At 41.9% G+C, this 17876-nt stretch overlaps 1 protein-coding gene across 1 annotated transcript in view; it reads left to right on the top strand.

Annotated features, from left to right (window-relative positions):
• The window catches only part of SLC17A8 (solute carrier family 17 (vesicular glutamate transporter), member 8), a 21973-nt gene extending 4950 nt beyond the window's left edge, over positions 1-17023 (top strand). Inside the window, exons 3-9 of the mRNA XM_012664009.1 lie at positions 2816-2902; positions 3263-3402; positions 3534-3683; positions 4689-4821; positions 10559-10669; positions 15141-15268; positions 16679-17023. Of these exons, the coding sequence (XP_012519463.1) occupies positions 2816-2902; positions 3263-3402; positions 3534-3683; positions 4689-4821; positions 10559-10669; positions 15141-15268; positions 16679-17023 (1094 nt within the window). The remainder of the gene's footprint in view (positions 1-2815; positions 2903-3262; positions 3403-3533; positions 3684-4688; positions 4822-10558; positions 10670-15140; positions 15269-16678) is intronic.
• Positions 17024-17876: the final 853 nt, after the last annotated feature.

Raw genomic sequence — 17876 nt, 5'->3', positions numbered from 1 at the left:
CCCCGTACCCCTCCTCCCTGTCTGTGGAAAAATTGTCTTCCATGAAACCAGTCCCTGGTGCCAAAAAGGTTGGGGACTGCTGCCTTAGGCCACAAAAGTCACAATGTGGCCTGAGCAGTAAGGATTGGAACTTAGGTCTGTCTGATTTTTCAAGCTAGCATGCCTTTCCTAAGACAAGCTAACTTGTACTTCTTTGCTAAGGGAAGAAATAAAGCTTCTTCTTTATTTCTGTGAATGTTTTTATTTATCTCTTCCTGCTCTCCCTTTACCTCCTTTAAATAATAATAATAATAACAAGGTAATCCTGGGAGTCTGGCATGAAATGTTCACTAATGTGCCTAGTTTGGCATTGCATGCACTGCTTAGGTGTCTTTACTCCTTTAGCCTCTCCTATCCTCAGAAACCATCTCTGGCCTCTCATTTGCAGTTCAAGAGTATCTCCACCCCCTCCACTGCACTAACACCAACTCTAGCAGAGGATAAGACTCTACCCCAGTTGACCTTGTGGATTGCTAGATCCTTGGCCTTGCTTACTTTCGATAGTTTATTTGTCTAAGGCCTTTCATTTTGATTTGCCAGCAAAATGAGAATGATGAGCTGCCACTCCCCATTCTTAGTGTGTCTTTATAGCCCTAAAAGGGCTGATTTAAGAAATGGTTTGACTCTCAGGGAAAGTTACCTGATCAAGGACACAGGCCTTATTACATTTTCCAGCTAAGGTGTGGCCTTGGTTTCAAAGAACAGCCAAGGGCAAATGTCGTTAGAAGAACACCCAAGCTTGGGGCTAATCAATTCTTAATCTCAAAAGCTACTGGCATTTGAAGGGTAGGGGCACTCCATTGTTTTATAGTTAAGAAAACTGAGGCTCAGGGAGGAAAGGAAGATTTAAATTCTCACAGCTAGTGAGGACAGAACTGGGGACCCTTTCCTCCCCCATTTCTGCTGTCCCCTCTCCCCACACCATTCAGTGATTATTTGGGGGCCTACAGGACTGAGGTGCAGCCTGGGAGCAGATGGGGGCAGCACTGCTGAGTGCCCTGTTGGGATCTGCTCAAGGGGCTGGGGGTGAGAGGAGCTGATATTGGAGCCATGTCTGAAAGGACCAGGAAGATTTTTCCTGGTAGGGAGGAAGGGCCGATTAGGTCACGCTGTAAAGTTTCCCCAGTGAAAGAATGAATGCTTCTTGCTATGGGGAATTATTGGGCATTTTTGAGTGAAGGAGATAGAACTGAATTATTAAATGCAAGTAAGGGCTTTGGAGTCCTACAGACCCAGGCTCCTGACCATGAACTCTATCACTTAACACCTGTTTGACCTCAGGCATCTACTTCCCTCCCCCAGTCTTGCTTTCTCCTTGTAAAATGGGGATAATATTGTTACCTACCTCCCCAGGTTGAAGGAGGGTTAAATAAAGTCATGGGTACAGAATACTTAGCACAGTTCTTGGCACCCAGAAAGCACTAATGCATTAGTAGGTGGTGGTTTTCTCTAACCCTCCCTGTCTCAGGCATTCCTTTGCATCACCTAAAACAGATGCCCCACTCCCCCTCTGCCTCCCAGTCTCAGGGTACTTGGCTTGGGGAAGACCACCTTCTTGGCTCCCACAGCAGTCAGACCCACAGTCTGTTCTAAACATGTGCCCTGAGTGCTTGCCTTATTGGTTTGAGGAATTCTAAGTTTTGTTATTTTTTCGAAGTGCTCTGTCATTCTGTACCTAATAATGGCATTCGTGTAACCCTTTATAGCTTACAAAGCATCTTCACCTACATGGTTTATTTCACCCTCAAAACAACACCATGAGATAGATATTTCATTCTCGTCTTATCTCTGAGGAAAATGAGTCCCTCAACTTCCTCAGGTGTCCTGATGTTCAGATTCCAGAGCCCAGGTCGGACCTTTCCCAGAGGGTCAGGCCCAGGTTGGAAAGATGTGACTTAATCTATTTCTCTGGAAGATTCCCAAACTCCCCTTTCTTAAAGATCTTCCTTAGCAGTGGATTCTGGGATACAGAATTCGCTTTCATCTGTCACTTTTTCTGAAGCAAGAATTTTTTCATTTATTCCAGGGTGCGGAGAGGGTGGGGAATTTCAGATAGTTATTTTTCAATTCAGTTAATATTTATTGGGAGTTCGCAGGGCTCGTGTTTCCCTACCAGGTATCCTGCAGCTGCAGGGTTTGGTGGAGGTCAGGTCACTGCCTCCAGCCCTCATTATCTTGTCTAGACAAGATAAACATCCACACACAGGTAAGTATTTACAAAATAAGAAATAAACTTAAAAATGTACCCATTCTGGAGGTGAATGGAGACAGCAGTCCTTCTGCCATCCTCGACAGAAAAAAAAATGTTTCCCAATTTTTTTATATCAAGACAATAAAAAGCATGATCCTTTTAATAGTTTCATGTCCCTCATTTAAAGACCTGGGTGAGAATCCTCTGAATGGTGAGCTTTGAAAGGCGGATGCCACATGTTCCTTTGCTTGCTATCTTCAGCACCTAATATTGTGCCTGATTGAATTTTCAAAATTTCTCTTAGATTTTTCTCATCTTCTGATTCCGTTCTCTCACGCAGTTCCAAATTGTGCTGCCTGAGCAATCTTTGTCTACTCCTTCCATGGTCCCTGGATGAAGTTAAAGGGCATCCTGTTGACCATCCTCTCCTAGATGCCCTGTTTCAAGGCACACTGGGAGTTTGTCTGTCTCTGCACGGAGGCACTATGAGTCTTGCTCAGTTTTATGCATCTCTGATGAACTCAAAATGGGTTGAAAAGCTTGCATGGTGACCAGTAAATTTCCCTCAATCTTTTCCTGTTCCAGGTTCCTATGCGGGGGCTGTGGTTGCCATGCCCCTGGCTGGGGTGTTGGTGCAGTACATTGGATGGTCTTCTGTCTTTTATATTTATGGTGAGTGATTCAACTTCATGAGTTCACATGGTGACTCATAGAGATGGTATTTTACCGTGTAAGTGTTTGGCTAAAAGTTTATTATGTGAAAATGGAGATTTCCAGGACAAATTTATCATGTAATGGAATATTTGTCTACTTGTGATTCATTTAATATTTATATTAAAGTTGCCTTTTTTTTATAAGAAGCAGAACATTATCTTTCTGTAAATACCAATTAATAAATACCAGGAAAGTCAACAAAATACTTTTTCCTAGCTGAAATATCGTCATTTGGGAATACTGTAAAAATTGAAAAATTTCAAGATGGAAGAAAATGAGACCGTATCATCAAGCCTTTTTTTTTTTTTTTAACTTCAGGTATGTTTGGGATTATTTGGTACATGTTTTGGCTGTTGCAGGCCTATGAGTGCCCAGCAGCTCATCCAACAATATCCAGTGAGGAGAGGACTTATATAGAGACAACCATAGGAGAAGGCGCCAACTTGGTTAGTCTAAGTGTAAGTATAAATGGATGGATGAAGACTTGCCTCTTTTTTATAAGTATTTCTCTTAGTGACTGTGTTGCCCTCTTACAAGAAAAAGATGTCAATATCTTCACTAAAAATCTCATGGTATTTTTACTCCTTAGAAATTCAATACTCCATGGAAAAGATTTTTCACATCATTGCCGGTTTATGCAATCATTGTGGCAAATTTTTGCAGAAGCTGGACCTTTTATTTGCTCTTAATAAGTCAGCCTGCTTATTTTGAAGAGGTCTTTGGATTTGCAATAAGTAAGGTAAACACACAGATGCTTCAAATAGTCTTGAACTTTAAATCTCTTGATTCTACCAAGAATATCTTTGTGTAATAAAATAATTAAATTGCTGATCGTAATTCATAACAGTTCTAGGACACCTACTAGCCTGGAGGTCAGACAAGTTATACACTCTGTGCATAGTATACATACATAGCTATTTAATTTCTTCTTAGTAAGGATCAGAACTGTATTAAGCTGCTTTTAAAGATTTATGTTTTACCCAACCTCAAAGTGTTTTTGAAGCTAACTCAAGGACTGCATATTAGGCAAGGATAAAAAGATTTGAGGGTGTGGGTTTTCTTCTTTTCCTATAAACTACTTAGTGAGTAGCAGTAAGAGCCTTCCAGCTAATTTTGCAGACCACCCCTCTCTCCAAAAAGGTGGTGAGAACAGTAACCATTGCTTGTATGGTTTAGAAAGAAACTCTGATAATGCCCCCAGCGATTGTCCTTAGGGTGTCTGTGTTTTGGGGAAGCAGGGTTTGATGGTGAAACATAAATCATCATCATAAAATAATTAAACGTCCTTCCTTCAAGGGAAAGAGGAGCAGCTGAGCAGACGCAGATATCTGCACAGCCACAGGTGCTGTCATAAGTGACCAGGGAAGAGCTGGCATAGTCACGTAATGGTGGCTGCCATCCGTGGGCACTCACTGGGTGTCAGATGTTTTACCGACCATGTGCCACACTCTGTGCTAGCCACTGGGGTCTCTGGGCTGTATCAATGTCATCTCTGCTCAAGGAGTTTCCAATCTGGTGGATGAGACAAGACTAAAATCCTTCACTTATTCATTGCTTAAAGACAGATAAATCACTTCAAATCATTTGCTCATTCATCATTTATTTATTACAATATTCAGGCCTCCCTGGATCCCACATAATTAAATTGGGTGGTGGTAGGGGGGCTGTAGAGTGAGGGTGGGAATTAGGGAGGCCCCTCTCTCAGAAATAGGGACAAATAGCTCATTGTTTCTTTCCCTTCCAGGTGGGTCTCTTGTCTGCCGTCCCACACATGGTCATGACGATCATTGTGCCTATTGGAGGACAACTGGCTGATTATTTAAGAAGCAGAAAAATTTTGACCACAACTGCTGTCAGAAAAATCATGAACTGTGGAGGTACTGTGGATTTCACAGGTGGCTTAAGTGGCTTTTGTAGAATTAGAGTAAACGGAAGTGCAGAGCATATTTTAGAGGTGATGTCTGATCATTGGGATCGATCGTAAAGACCCTGAAGTCCATCCCACAGTGGTCGCCCAGCCTGGACTTGGGCAACCTGAGATGTGACAATTTGGTTGATGGGTGATAAATCAGGACACACCTACAACTGCGGAAATGGTTTTTTCCCCTACTCTGAAGCCCAAACAACATGATTTCCAGTTACATATCTGCTTACTGTTTATCCTTTCCATACGTCCTTCCACATTTATTATTTGCTTATGTGGATTATTCCCTTTTCTCCTTCTTCCCTTTCTACGTATCTATAGGTAAGAAATAGAAGAAAAACATTTTCTCTGAATAGTCTTCTTTCCTTCGAAGCCTGCTTGTACATGGGGTGCACACACACACACACACACACACCATTCTCTTTCTTGGTTTATTTAGTTCCTGCTTTATGTTTTAGTTTTGTAAAGACAAAGTGGAAGTTAAGTGATTCCCCGAAGAGGTAGGTAAAAGTAGTTGGGACCCCCTGCGATGTTCATGACAGCTCACCTTTTTTAACTCCTCCATGTTATTATCTTTTTTGCTTTTTAGCTTTTTAAATTAGCATTTATTGAATGCTTCCTGTGCCAGACACTAAGTTAAGTCTTTTACATACATTATCTTATTTAATCCTCATACCCACCATGTGGAGCTGGTAGTATTACTATTAATATATGCAATACGCAGTGAGGAAACGGAGGTAAAATAAAGTGACTTGCTCAAGCGGCAGGTCCCTGCAAGGTATCAGGTCTGTCCAAGTCCACTGCCAATGCCCTCAGTCACTCTTTGCTGCTACCTCTGGCGTCAGCTTGAGCAGGTAGGAAGTAGAGGATAGTGCCACCTATGGGGCAAGAGGTCACGGCTGTGACATTAACTTGAAAAGGAGGGAAGTGAGCATGCTCTGAATCCAGATGAGCTGGGTTAGGTCACTCTTCAGAAGTGAAGAATACATGGAGGGACACAGGAGCAGGCATGATGTGATCCCACAGCATTTTGGAAGTAAAGTCTGATCAGTGAGACCGGGAATAGTCTGTCGGCTCCTGTTCTCCCAGCAGCTTGACTGCCGGTCCCAGGCAGGGATGTTGGGGCCTGCCCTTAGCTTGAGCTTCTGTGTAGGAGTCTGGAGGTTGGCAGATGTGGGCCTGCTCTCTGGTGGCAGGAGGTGAAGCTCTGGGACGTTGCATTCAGGTCCTCTCCAAAGTAGCTGTTGTAGGCAGAATAATGTCCACGTCCTGATCCTCATAACCTGGAAATACGTTTTCTCACATGTCAAAAGGGACTTTGCAGATGTGATTAAACTGAGGTTCTTGAGGTGGGGAGATTATCCTGCATTATCTGGGTGGGCCCAATGGAATCACAAGGGTCCTTTTAAGAGGATAAAGCAGGGTCGGAGTTAGGGAAGGAGACATGATGGTGGAAGCGGGAGTCAGAGTGCTGCAGCCGCAAGCCAAGAAATGCAAGCAGACTCTAGAAGCTGGAAAAGTCAAGAATGGATTCTCCCCTGCGGCCTCCAGAGGGAATGCAGTTCTGCAGACTGACACCTCGATTTTGCCCTGTAGGATCCATTTCGGACTTCTGGCTTCTAGACTTGTACCATAATAAATTGGTGTTGTTTTGAGCCACTAAGTTGGTGGTAATTTGTTACAGCAGCAATTGAAAACTGATACAGTAGCCAAAGCCTCACTCCTCTAATTATCCAATTCTGCTCCAGGTGAATATCTCTCCACCCCAGGCCCTGAACATAGCTTTTTGTCTCCAACTTTGTTCACTCTCTTTCTCTTTACTGTGAGTTCCACTCACCCTCACCTCTCACCCCAGTTCTCTCCATGCATCCTTTCTCATTCTGCTCAAGTCGACTCCTGTTGTGTTTTTGTATAGCCATGTCATTCTCCAGTGATCTCTCTGAATTTGTCCCCATGACTTGATTGTCAACTTATCATGTGTTACCTTATCACAGCTCTCTGAGGAAAATGTTTTAGGCAGAAGGAATAGCATGTGCAATGGCCCTGAGGCAGGCAGGGATGTTGCATATTTGAGAACAGAAGGAAGGTGAGCCACATAGTTTAGTGAAGTGGAAAGTGTTAGGAGATAGGATCAGAATGCTTGGCCAGGGTCAGATCATGGCAGGCCCGGCTGACATATGCAGAGCATGAGTTTTATTTGAAGTGCATTGGGAAGCAAATGGTTTAAAGTAGGGGGAAAAAACCCCATGATCTGTGTTTCCAAATCTGGAGAATGAAATTCAGGGCACAAGAGTAAAAGAAGGGAGGCCAGGTAGGAGGCTATTTCAGTTGTCCTGTCAAGGGAAGATAGTGGCTTGAGCTAAACTTGTGGCAGTGGAGTGGAGAGAGATGGGTAGATTTCTAAATTCTCTGAGCCAACTTTCCTCTTCTTTAAAATCCAAATAATAATATTCACTTCAGATGTTAGTTATGAGAGTTAAATGAAACAATGTATAAATGCACCAACCATGGTGTCCAGCCTATAGGAGGGCCTCAATGAATGTGAATGCCTTTTTCTTTTCCTGTGTTCAAGACACTGAAAAAAACCAGAGGTTTTCCAAAGAAGGTATTCAACAAATATCTGCTATTCAATTGTATTTCCCTTGACAAAAAAATACACTTTTAAACCAGCAACTTGAAAGAAATTTCTGGATTGAAACACTATTTGCACAACCTCTTCTAACCCAGATGCCTCGAAGATTCTTGAACACATTTTGTGGGCATGCCTTGTTCATATGTAATCTGCTCCAACACCTCTGCACTGTTTGTCCCTGACTGGTAGTGATGGTGTTGGGCGGTGGTGATGAGAACCATCAAAGATGTTTGATTGCTAACAAAGCTGTTGAGAGCAAATCTTTTTTTCTGCAGAAACAAGAATGCATCTGTGGAATCTCCCCAGCCCCTCTCCTATCTTTTAAAAATACCTCTTCACATGTCTCTTAATGGTGTTTAATATTTTGGCATAGTAGGACCAGTGAGTCCTACATAGAAAATTAAAAGGAAAAAACACCACAACAACCCATGTTGTCTGCTTAAATACAGAGGTGCTAGACCAGAGGTAACTATGTGAAAATGAATTTTGTGCCATTGCTGAAGAATGCAGATTGACCTAGAAATAGCAAGGCACTTGCATCTTCTTCTAGAAAATTTTAGTTGGCTTCATGTGTCCTAAAAAGAAATATGGAGGACATTTTTCACCTGAGAAGGATCGCACATCTGTCGGACCCAGTCCCGTTCTTCTTTTCTTCTCCATAGATAAGGGATCTGTGCCATTGCAATCATTTAAAGCAAATAGTTCACCTTAAGATGTGATGTTTCATTCTAGTTCATTGATAGTCAGGGCACATTTCCCAGATGCTCAAAGACGGATGCCAAATTCTTGCACTTCCCTCTATGGTAAGTGCAAAGTGTGACTGAGGTAAAAAAATTCTAGTCTGGTTCAATCAGTTGCCTGTGTGAACTTTAGACTATTTTAATACAAAATGAAAATTTTCTTAGTCTTTTAGATCCTAGTTTTGTTTCTTTTGGCACTCTAAATACGTTCACTTTCAAGGGTCTCTTGATTACTCCTAAAGTTTAAATTTTATCCTTAAGCTCCTGACATACAGTCCTGTCTCTAGGACTTTACCTGTTGGTAGAAACCATGTAGACTCATAAATGCTTTTTCTTCTTTTGGCAATTTGGCCACGATCATTTCTTTTTTCTTACAGATGAACTAATGTGTCATTTGTAAGTTTTATTCTTTGCATAATGTCTTCACTCTAATTCTTTGGGGGCAATTAACTTTCTGTACAACCTTTGTTGAGAGTGTTAAAATAAGTTTCAGCCGATGCCTTGTTATTTAAGACAGGCCACTCTGAAAACACATAGAATTGGTATATAAAACACTAGTGATTTTTCCCTATATATAATTTAAAATGTTGAAACAAAATTAAGAACGAGTAGCCATGGTAGAAAGGCCACAGTTTTAAAAGGACTACTGCTTCCCTCATTTCATTTGGTCCTCTTTAGATGTCATTTAAAACAGCATGTGAAAATACGTACAGGAATGAGAAAGTGTTGCGTGATTAAGAAACAGCTCTCAGAGCTGTATGTCCACAGCACAGAGGGCTGTATATGGGAGGGGTGGTGAGCAGGAAGACGCGTGCTGGCAGGAGATGAAACGGGAACAGCAGGAGGGACTTGTGACGCTGTACTAATGATGTGGAGCCCTTGACAAAAGCTTTTCACACAGCAGTGACTACTCAGGTCACACAGTGTGGAGACTGGACCAGAGGAAGATGAGATGGGAAGACCACCAAAGAGGCTATTGCAGTGTCCTGGTGAGAGGTCACGGGGCCAGGACTAAGGCAGTGGCAGAGGAAGGGGAAATGGAAGTTGTACTGGACAGATATTTCTGATTTTTATGTGAAAGCTGGGGAAGAAGGAGAAGTCCAAGATGATTCTAAGTTTCTGCATCGGACTTCTGGCCACCATGTGTTGAGCTGTGCCCATGTGCCCCACTCAATATCTTATGTACACAATGCCATTTCATCTTCCAGTGTCCCACAATGCTGTAGTATTATCTCTATTTTGGGGGACAAGAAATCGAAGAGATAAAGAAACTTGTTCAAGATCACACAATTAGTGATTTTGAGGTAGAATCTGCACCCATGCCTGTCTGACTTTGCTAGCAAAGTCTGGGTTCTAAACACACGTGGATAGAAGATTAATTTAAAGAAGGAGAAGAAAGTTCATGGTGGTGGTGGTGGTGGTTTGCCTTGTTTTTGGGGTAAAAAAATAGGGGAACAGAGACTTGATTTGGGCATGTTGCCTTTGAGGGAACTGTAGGACAGCCGCGTGGAAATGTCTGGAATCAGCACACAGTCTCCAGATGAAGCACCAGTAATTGCCTCCCTCCTCCAGGACATGCCATATACTTGGAAACAGTATTTATATCATCTTTCCGTCTGCCATTGGCTGAACTCGTTTTTTTTTTCTTTTTGGTGAGAAGGAACTTCTTCATAATTTCCTCATTTTTTTTTTTAATTGTGCTGGACTCACTTATTCTGAATGAAAGGAACAGATAGTACTTTTGTTCTGCTGTATTTTCTGTGCAAAAATTTCATTTTTTTTTAAAGAGGCCTGAAAACTTGGTGAACTTCTGAAATGGAAGAATTTTGACTTCTGCTTTACAAGTGGTGAGGTGCTGCTTTTTGCTTCAGATATTCACTACAGCCCTCTGGTTGCTTTTGGCAATAGATATTAGAGTGTTGGCATTTTGTTTTTATGCGAAAGACCATAACTTATGTAGTCAAAGGGGAATCCTTGCCAGTATATTGGCAAGTTTCAGTATTTGGCCATGGCAGAGGTAACTACCCCTGAAGCAAAGAATAATTAACATCCCTCATCCCATGAGCGTCATTGGAACCTATCGGGACCATGTGGTGTTCAAGGTGCACAAAAGTAATGTTAGGAAGTTCACGAACACCCAGGTAATATTAGCATAGTCATGTGGTCAGGAAACACTTAGGTAATATTGTTATCACTGTATCAGAATATATGTACTAAAAATTTAGGTCTGTGGAAATATAGATTCTTATTTGACAAATTAATGAACTTGGGCTGCTGCATGAAAATGACATTTTTCCCTCTACTGTTTCCATTTGCAGGTTTTGGCATGGAGGCAACTTTACTCCTGGTGGTTGGCTTTTCCCATACCAAAGGGGTGGCTATCTCCTTTTTGGTGCTTGCTGTAGGATTTAGTGGCTTTGCTATTTCAGGTAAAATGTCCTTTGGGTTTCCAGATCTTGTCTATGGATTCAGCAAGTCTTGGGAGGAAGGAAGTCCAAGGATATTGTATTAATAGAACCTTCTTTCAGTAGCCAGGCCATTCCCAAGGAGCAGGACCACTGCCTAGAGAATTTCTGTAAGATCACTGAGGACTGGGTTTAGGAGCCCCGTAGAGCTGGGATTGTCCTCACTTACTTCATCATGGGAAAAGTCAGTGACCCCTGTGAGGCCCAAGCACGCGTCCTGGGTGAAGTGGACTTTCCTACTTCAGCCCAGGTCACCCGCCCTAAGAGAGGCTCCTGTGACTTTCAGTCCTCACCCGCTGCTAGAGAACTGCTAATGTCAGCTCAAATGACGATGTCACTTGACATATAGTCATAGAATCAGAAGGTTTTGTTTTTTAGAGTGAAAAGCTTCTTCAGATATTTTCCTACTCCGTTGCCTTCATTTTCCAAACAAGAAATGCAGGTCCAGAGAGGGGAAGTGACTTTCAGAACAGGGTAGAGCAGGTAAGTTACAAGGATGATGATGTGAGTGGACGCTGACCAAGCGCAGATTCTGTGCCGGGGACTATTCAAAGCCCTCTGTGTGTGAAGCCCCGTCACTCTCACAGCTACCCCAGGGGAGGTCAGTGATATACAGGAGCAGTAAACTAGCCTTCTGTGTGGGAGAGGCCAGAGTACCGTCATAGCATGTCATAAAGACTTGAGAAGCTCCCTCTGAGAAACCAGGTGAAAGAGTAAACTTCAGTTGTGTGTCTCTCTTTTAAACATTGTAATAGTAAAAATTGTTTCTTACAGAAATGTTTTCATATATTACATCTATCTCATAACATTGTGAAGCAAGTACAACTATCATTATTTTGCTGATATTTACCTAAAGCTCAAAAAAATTGGGTATTTTCCTAATGTCACACAGTTGGTGGCAAAAAAATAAAAGAACAGAACAGTTTTGCCTGGCTCTAAGCCTGTGCCCTTTCCATTGCTCCAGGCTGCCTTAAATATCAAATAGAGTGGTAATGTCCCAGGACAGAAAAAATATGGCACCTCTGGTCTAAACTACCCGAAGAGATAGGGGGTTGTTGTATCTATCAAAATAAATAGAACTGACGAGTAGTTAAATTAGAAAAAAGTGTCTAGGTTAAAAGTAGCTTGCAGCTAAGAACTTAGGTTTAGAGGTGCATAAACCCTGGGTTTGAGGCCTTCTTTACTACTTATTATTTATAAAAGAAAACATTTGCTAAATTATTAAGATTCTCAAGCCTCAGTTTTCTCACTCAGAGGTTGGAGAGTCATAGCAGCGACCGCACAGGGTTGTTGGGAGGCTGACCAGAGATAATTCAGGCATTCTCTCGCCCTTCCCATGAGTTAGGCACTCTTCTTGGCACTGGAGATGTTACAGTGAAAAAAATAAAAGATTCTACCTTCATAAAGTTTGCATTCTAATGGAAATAAAGCCCCTAGCTTTATTTATGTGAAGCCCTTAGCACAGTGCCAAATGCATAACAAAATTAATACGTATTCACCATTATTGTTCTGTTATTATGTACTGCAGCCCAGTGCTTCTCAAACTTTACCGTGCATAGAAGTCACCCTAGGGTCCTGGAGGATGCAGGTTCAGAGTGGGGCCTGAGGGTCTGCGCTTCTAGCAAGCTCCCCAGCACTGCTGCTGTTGGGGGGCCCCACTCTGAGTGGCAAGGATAGAGCAATCCTGACTCGCTTCCAGTAGGATATAGAGGAACACCTTTCCTCGATAACTTTGAGATGCAAAAGGGATCCATATCCTGTCCCCAGGGAGATTGAAATGTTCAGGTTCACGTTGCTTCCTTTCTTCCACTTGCCAGTTTTCACAGTCAGAAAGAGAAACTTAATACCCCAAATCATAGCAGCCGCTTTTTTTTAAAGGCCTTACTCCATGCTTGCCACTTTATAAACATGATCTCATTTAATCCCCATCGCAACCTGATGAGAAGGGGATGGCTACATCCATTTTATTGGTGAGGAAACTGAGGTGTGACTTAACTTGCCTAATGAAGCTAAGAGGCTGGGGTTGGAATAAAGGTCTTTCTGATCCAACGATGACACCATGGGAGGGAATGTGGCTGTGGGTTGATAATTCCTCAGGATCTGCTGTCTGTCACCTTTCTAAGGGACAAATATGGATGTTAGGGAAGACCGTTTGGCACAATTCAGGAGCTGATTATAGACAAGAGAGCTGAGATAGTTGGGGTTACAAAGATGCAAGGGATGAGAGATGCCTGTTTGGGGAAATGTCCTATGTACAGAGCAGCTTGTGTGCTATTTTTTTCATCTGCTACAAAATTCTATCAATATCTCAGTTTCTCAGTGATTCCCCCATCCCCAAATCCCAGGATTGTGCAGCTAGAAACCTAAATAGCTTTTCTCACATTATCTTTAGCTGAACACAGATGCCCAGGCTTTGTATCAGAACAGAATACTCAACAATCATATTAATTGTTTATTAAGATCTCTGGGTTCTTTTCTAATAAAGTATTTATCACATTCAAATCAACAGTAAGATTAATTAATCTTGCAGCTGTTTCATATTCTGATTGGCACTTTGATCTGAAAGAGAAGGTATGTTTATTACCAAAAAAAGGTTTTCTCAAAAATCCTCCATGAATGGAGGTAGGAAAAACAAACCAACTAACCCAATGTGCCAGATGAGACAAAAAAAATTTTTAATCCTGTTTTCAGGTTCTTTGCACAGAATAGAGAATTAAAAAGCCAAGCAAAATGAAGCAAAGGAAAACAAAGATAGGAATAAACAGAACCTACAACCCCCTTGCCACAATTTCAGTAGTTCAAACTGACAATTAATTAAACAACTATTTATTGAGCAGCTACTATGTACCAAGCACTTTGTTAGTTCTGGGAAGGTGGTGATAAATAAGACAGGTGGCTGACCTCCAGTAAAGAGCATGCATGTTGGCTTTCACCTGTATGTACCATGCAATTAACAGACATGATTTAACTTAATTCCTACAACAACTTTATAAGAGTGGTTATCCCAGTATATATGAAGAAACTGAGGTTCAGGAAATTTATATCTTTAGTCAGGTTTGCATCTCCATTAAGTGGCCAGAACTGAGGTCTTCCTGACTCTAAAATGCACCCCTGGAGTATACTGGCAAAATTGGCTTCCAGTGCCTTAGGTCTTCCTCATTCGTGGCCTTGCCCTTCCCTGCCTTCACACCTCCGTCTGCCTTCATTCCACTCATTCTTCTCTCCTGATAAATGGACTAACAGTGAGGTGTTGGTGACTTATTATTTTACCACTTCCAGCAGCAGCGTCTTTTGATAGGAGATCTCAAAGAGAGGGAGCTGCATGGCGGTGGCAGCCGCAGCAGTAGCAGGGTGGTGGTAGTTAGTGCAGCCTAGCTACTTGCCAAGGGCTCTCACATACATATTTCCCCAGGTAAGTAGTAATAGTAATATTATCCCCATATTGGAGATGAGGAAACAAAGTCTAAAAAGTTAGTTGTCTAGGCCGGGCGCGGTGGCTCACGCCTGTAATCCTAGCTCTCTGGGAGGCTGAGGCGGGTGGATTGTTTGAGCTCAGGAGTTTGACACCAGCCTGAGCAAGAGCGAGACCCCGTCTCTACTAAAAATAGAAAGAAATTAATCGGACAACTAAAAATATATAGAAAAAATTAGCCGGGCATGGTGGCGCATGCCTGTAGTCCCAGCTACTCGGGAGGCTGAGGAGGATCGCTTGAGCCCAGGAGTTTGAGGTTGCTGTGAGCTAGGATGACGCCACGGCACTCTAGCCCGGGCAACACAGTGAGACTCTGTCTCAAAAAAATAAAATAAAATAAAATAAAAAGTTAGTTGTCTGTCTAGTGGAAATAAGATTCAAAGCCAAATTTGCAGACGTTTTCTTAATTGAGAAATAAGTATATGAAAGTTATATTTCATAAATTACAGAGCGTTCTGCTAATGTTGGTGCAAATATTTATGATAGAAAAGCCCTCTTTTCGTGATGCCATGTGGCCACTGAAGCAGGCTGACCCATGGCTGCCTTTTAAGAGTGAGTAGAGAGCTGGGAGTGGGTTATTATGAAGCGTGGTTTGGTTCTAATCACACTGTATGGGATTATGTAATTATTTACTCTGAATAAATGTGATACATTTTCAATATTGCCCCAAACACCATATTTTGGAGTTCTGAACCTACAAGGTACAGATGCCATAATTCTGTCCCCATGGAAAGCCCATGGCAGACATTGCTAATCAATTGCAGCATTGTCTACCGGTGCTGCTTTGTGCAGACAGAGCCTGACAATCTTGAACCCAATCTCTTGGTCTAGGAACTGATATACATCAATCATATATTAGAGGAAACCATAGATTGATGAGGGTTGGGACAAGCTAAGTATTTTCCAAAGTGTATTTGGAATTCTATTCTTGATTCTGATTTTGAGGTTTTGGCTTCACTGTAGGTTTCAATGTCAACCACCTGGACATTGCGCCCCGCTATGCCAGCATTCTCATGGGCATTTCAAATGGAGTGGGAACCCTCTCTGGAATGGTCTGTCCCCTCATTGTCGGTGCAATGACCAAGCACAAGGTAATGGTATCCTCTGTGGCTGTGGGTTACAGTATTGGAAGACTGAAGCGCTACACACACTTGAGACTTCAAGGCCCTGCTCCAGCCTGTAACTGTGTGTCCTTGATCTTGACTGAGTCAGTAAAACTTTTTTTCTTTTCTTTCTTCTTCTGTTTTCAAAACCATTGCTTGTTGCTGGCACTGGGGCTAATTATTGTTGTGTTCCACTTTTCTCAATTGAGAAATAAAAGTTTGGGGAAGAGGTGTGAAGGCCATAGAGACTGTTTAGAGACACAAAGAAGAAACTGAGGCAATCAACTCAGGATAAATGAGTTACCCAAGATTGTTTTATAATTCTCAGTGATTAAACTTTATACCCTATTTCTATCTATTGCTTAGCATGTTCCAGCATAAAAGTATTAGTGCTGTTATACTTCCTTGTTAAGAAGAAAATAAACAAGACATTAATGATCCGTTCCAAGAATGTGCAAGGTGTGGCACTCAGTTACTGAACCTTTGTGTATTTAGACTAGGGTGGGTAGTAAAGGAAGATCACACGATCCATCCAGAGTTCGTTTATGGCCACATGATTTCTTTATCTTTGTCACTGAAAGGGTTTCAGTATGCTGCTTTCTGCAAATAAGAATTTTTTGATACCCCGGGATTCTTACCCAATTATTTTTTTTAGTTGGGTAGCCTATTATAAATATAACTTCAGAAATGTTTCCAGCTTTTTGGAGAAGAAAATGTGAGATAACTTTTCTTCTTGACAGAAAAGAAAGGTAGGATTTGGGGATTTTATAGGCAGAGGATCTATGTTTTCCCTCTCAGTTCACGAAAGGATAGGGTTGGCAACATGACTATTAAATCCCAGATATACTATCTTCCCCCCACTTTAAACACAAATTCTCATTATTTTTTGATTTACTGTTTTTACCTAGAAAATATGATTATAAATAAGCTATTGGCAGTCAAAGGTGAACACTTTAATGGCTCAAACATTGTCATGTATCCAACAGCAGGCAAGAAGGACTCCTCTGATATTTAAAATGGTGGGTTCCTAAATTAAGTTTAATTGATCTTACTATGTGAGAGGAAACCCCGTTTGGGCATTTAAAAAAGCTATGCAATGGTGCTGCATGTATTTTTTGCATGTTGTTTATTTTAAAATGTATTTTCTAAATTAAAAAATGCATATTCATTGTAGGTTCTAATTTTCGTATTCATTGTAGTCTTAACTTTCATTTGTTAAATTTTTCATTTAAATTAGGCTTGGATCCTGGACACCCCTTCTGACACATGTCCTCCAACGAAACGCAGCATTGCCTTTGGGGTGGGCAGGTGCTTTTGTCCCAGGGGAGGCCTCCAGGACATACTGTTAACCTCTGGTTTTGGTTAAAACATTCATTGGCACTTTATTTCCTTGTTTAGACCCGTGAAGAATGGCAGAATGTGTTCCTCATAGCTGCCCTGGTGCACTACAGTGGTGTGATCTTCTATGGGGTCTTTGCTTCTGGGGAGAAACAGGAGTGGGCCGATCCAGAGAATCTCTCTGAGGAGAAATGTGGAATCATCGACCAGGATGAATTAGCCGAGGAGACAGAACTCAACCACGAGAGTTTTGCGAGTCCCAGAAAGAAGATGTCTTATGGAGCTACGACCCAGAATTGTGAGTTCCGGAAAAAGGAATGGAGAGAACAGAGGGCAGCGACCCTTGATGAGGAAGAGCCGACATCTTACCAGAATGAAGAGGGAAACTTCTCAGCTACATCCTAATGAATGAGAGGCACTTCTGTCTTCTCACCTTAGAACCAGAAAGTATCCATACCTATTGCCTTCCCCATAGCCCCCCTGGCCAGAAGGTCAAATATGGGGACCCTGGAGGGAGGAAGGGGGAGGGGAGGAGATTCATCCACAATAGAGAACAGAGAAATATCTTTTACTGACACTTTATAGGTATGGAGCTTGCCCTCAGTTGATAATACATACATACGTATTTTAGATTGGCAGTTGACCCTTCTCTTTAAGAACTGAGCTTATTCAGAGAGGAATGACTAGAAGAATCAGAGAAACAATACTATGCTGTTCAAAGAACTATTGAAGGAAATGGGAATTTCCTTTCTCCTTGACCTGGAGGAGAGTGAACAAGAGTTGCCACCATATCTCTGAGGGCAGCCATGCGGAGGAGGGGTTCCCATGCTGTGCCAGGTGCTTTACAAACAGTCTTATTTAATCTCCACGCCTCTATGACATACATTTCTTATCCCCATTTTACAAAGAAGGAAACTAAAAGCAACAAGAGAGTACCTTGCCCAAGGTCATTATTCCAGGGCCAGTGCTGAGATTGGTAAAGCCCCAGTTTTAGGGAAAAAGACTTCTGCTCAGTGTAGGATGGACATTTTTAATAATGAAAACTGAAAACGAAATGGGTTTTCTGGGTGATTGTCTATTTTGGCAGGCGTAGGGGATGGGAAACATTTGGACTGATTGTGGATTCAAACATTGCCTGAGGGACTAGATTCAAAGACCTTTAGTGTCCTGCATTATCCAAAGAGTCAAATGGTTCTGTGAATTCATAATTTTTTAAATGGTAAGGGTCACAGACTATATTAGAGATTGAGATTAAACA

Source organism: Propithecus coquereli, unplaced genomic scaffold (assembly GCF_000956105.1).
Source record: "Propithecus coquereli isolate 6110/MARCELLA unplaced genomic scaffold, Pcoq_1.0 Scaffold85, whole genome shotgun sequence".
Classification (NCBI taxonomy): Eukaryota; Metazoa; Chordata; class Mammalia; order Primates; family Indriidae; genus Propithecus; species Propithecus coquereli.
Note: the sequence above shows the minus strand (reverse complement) of the source record. Positions and strands in the feature narration are given on the sequence as shown.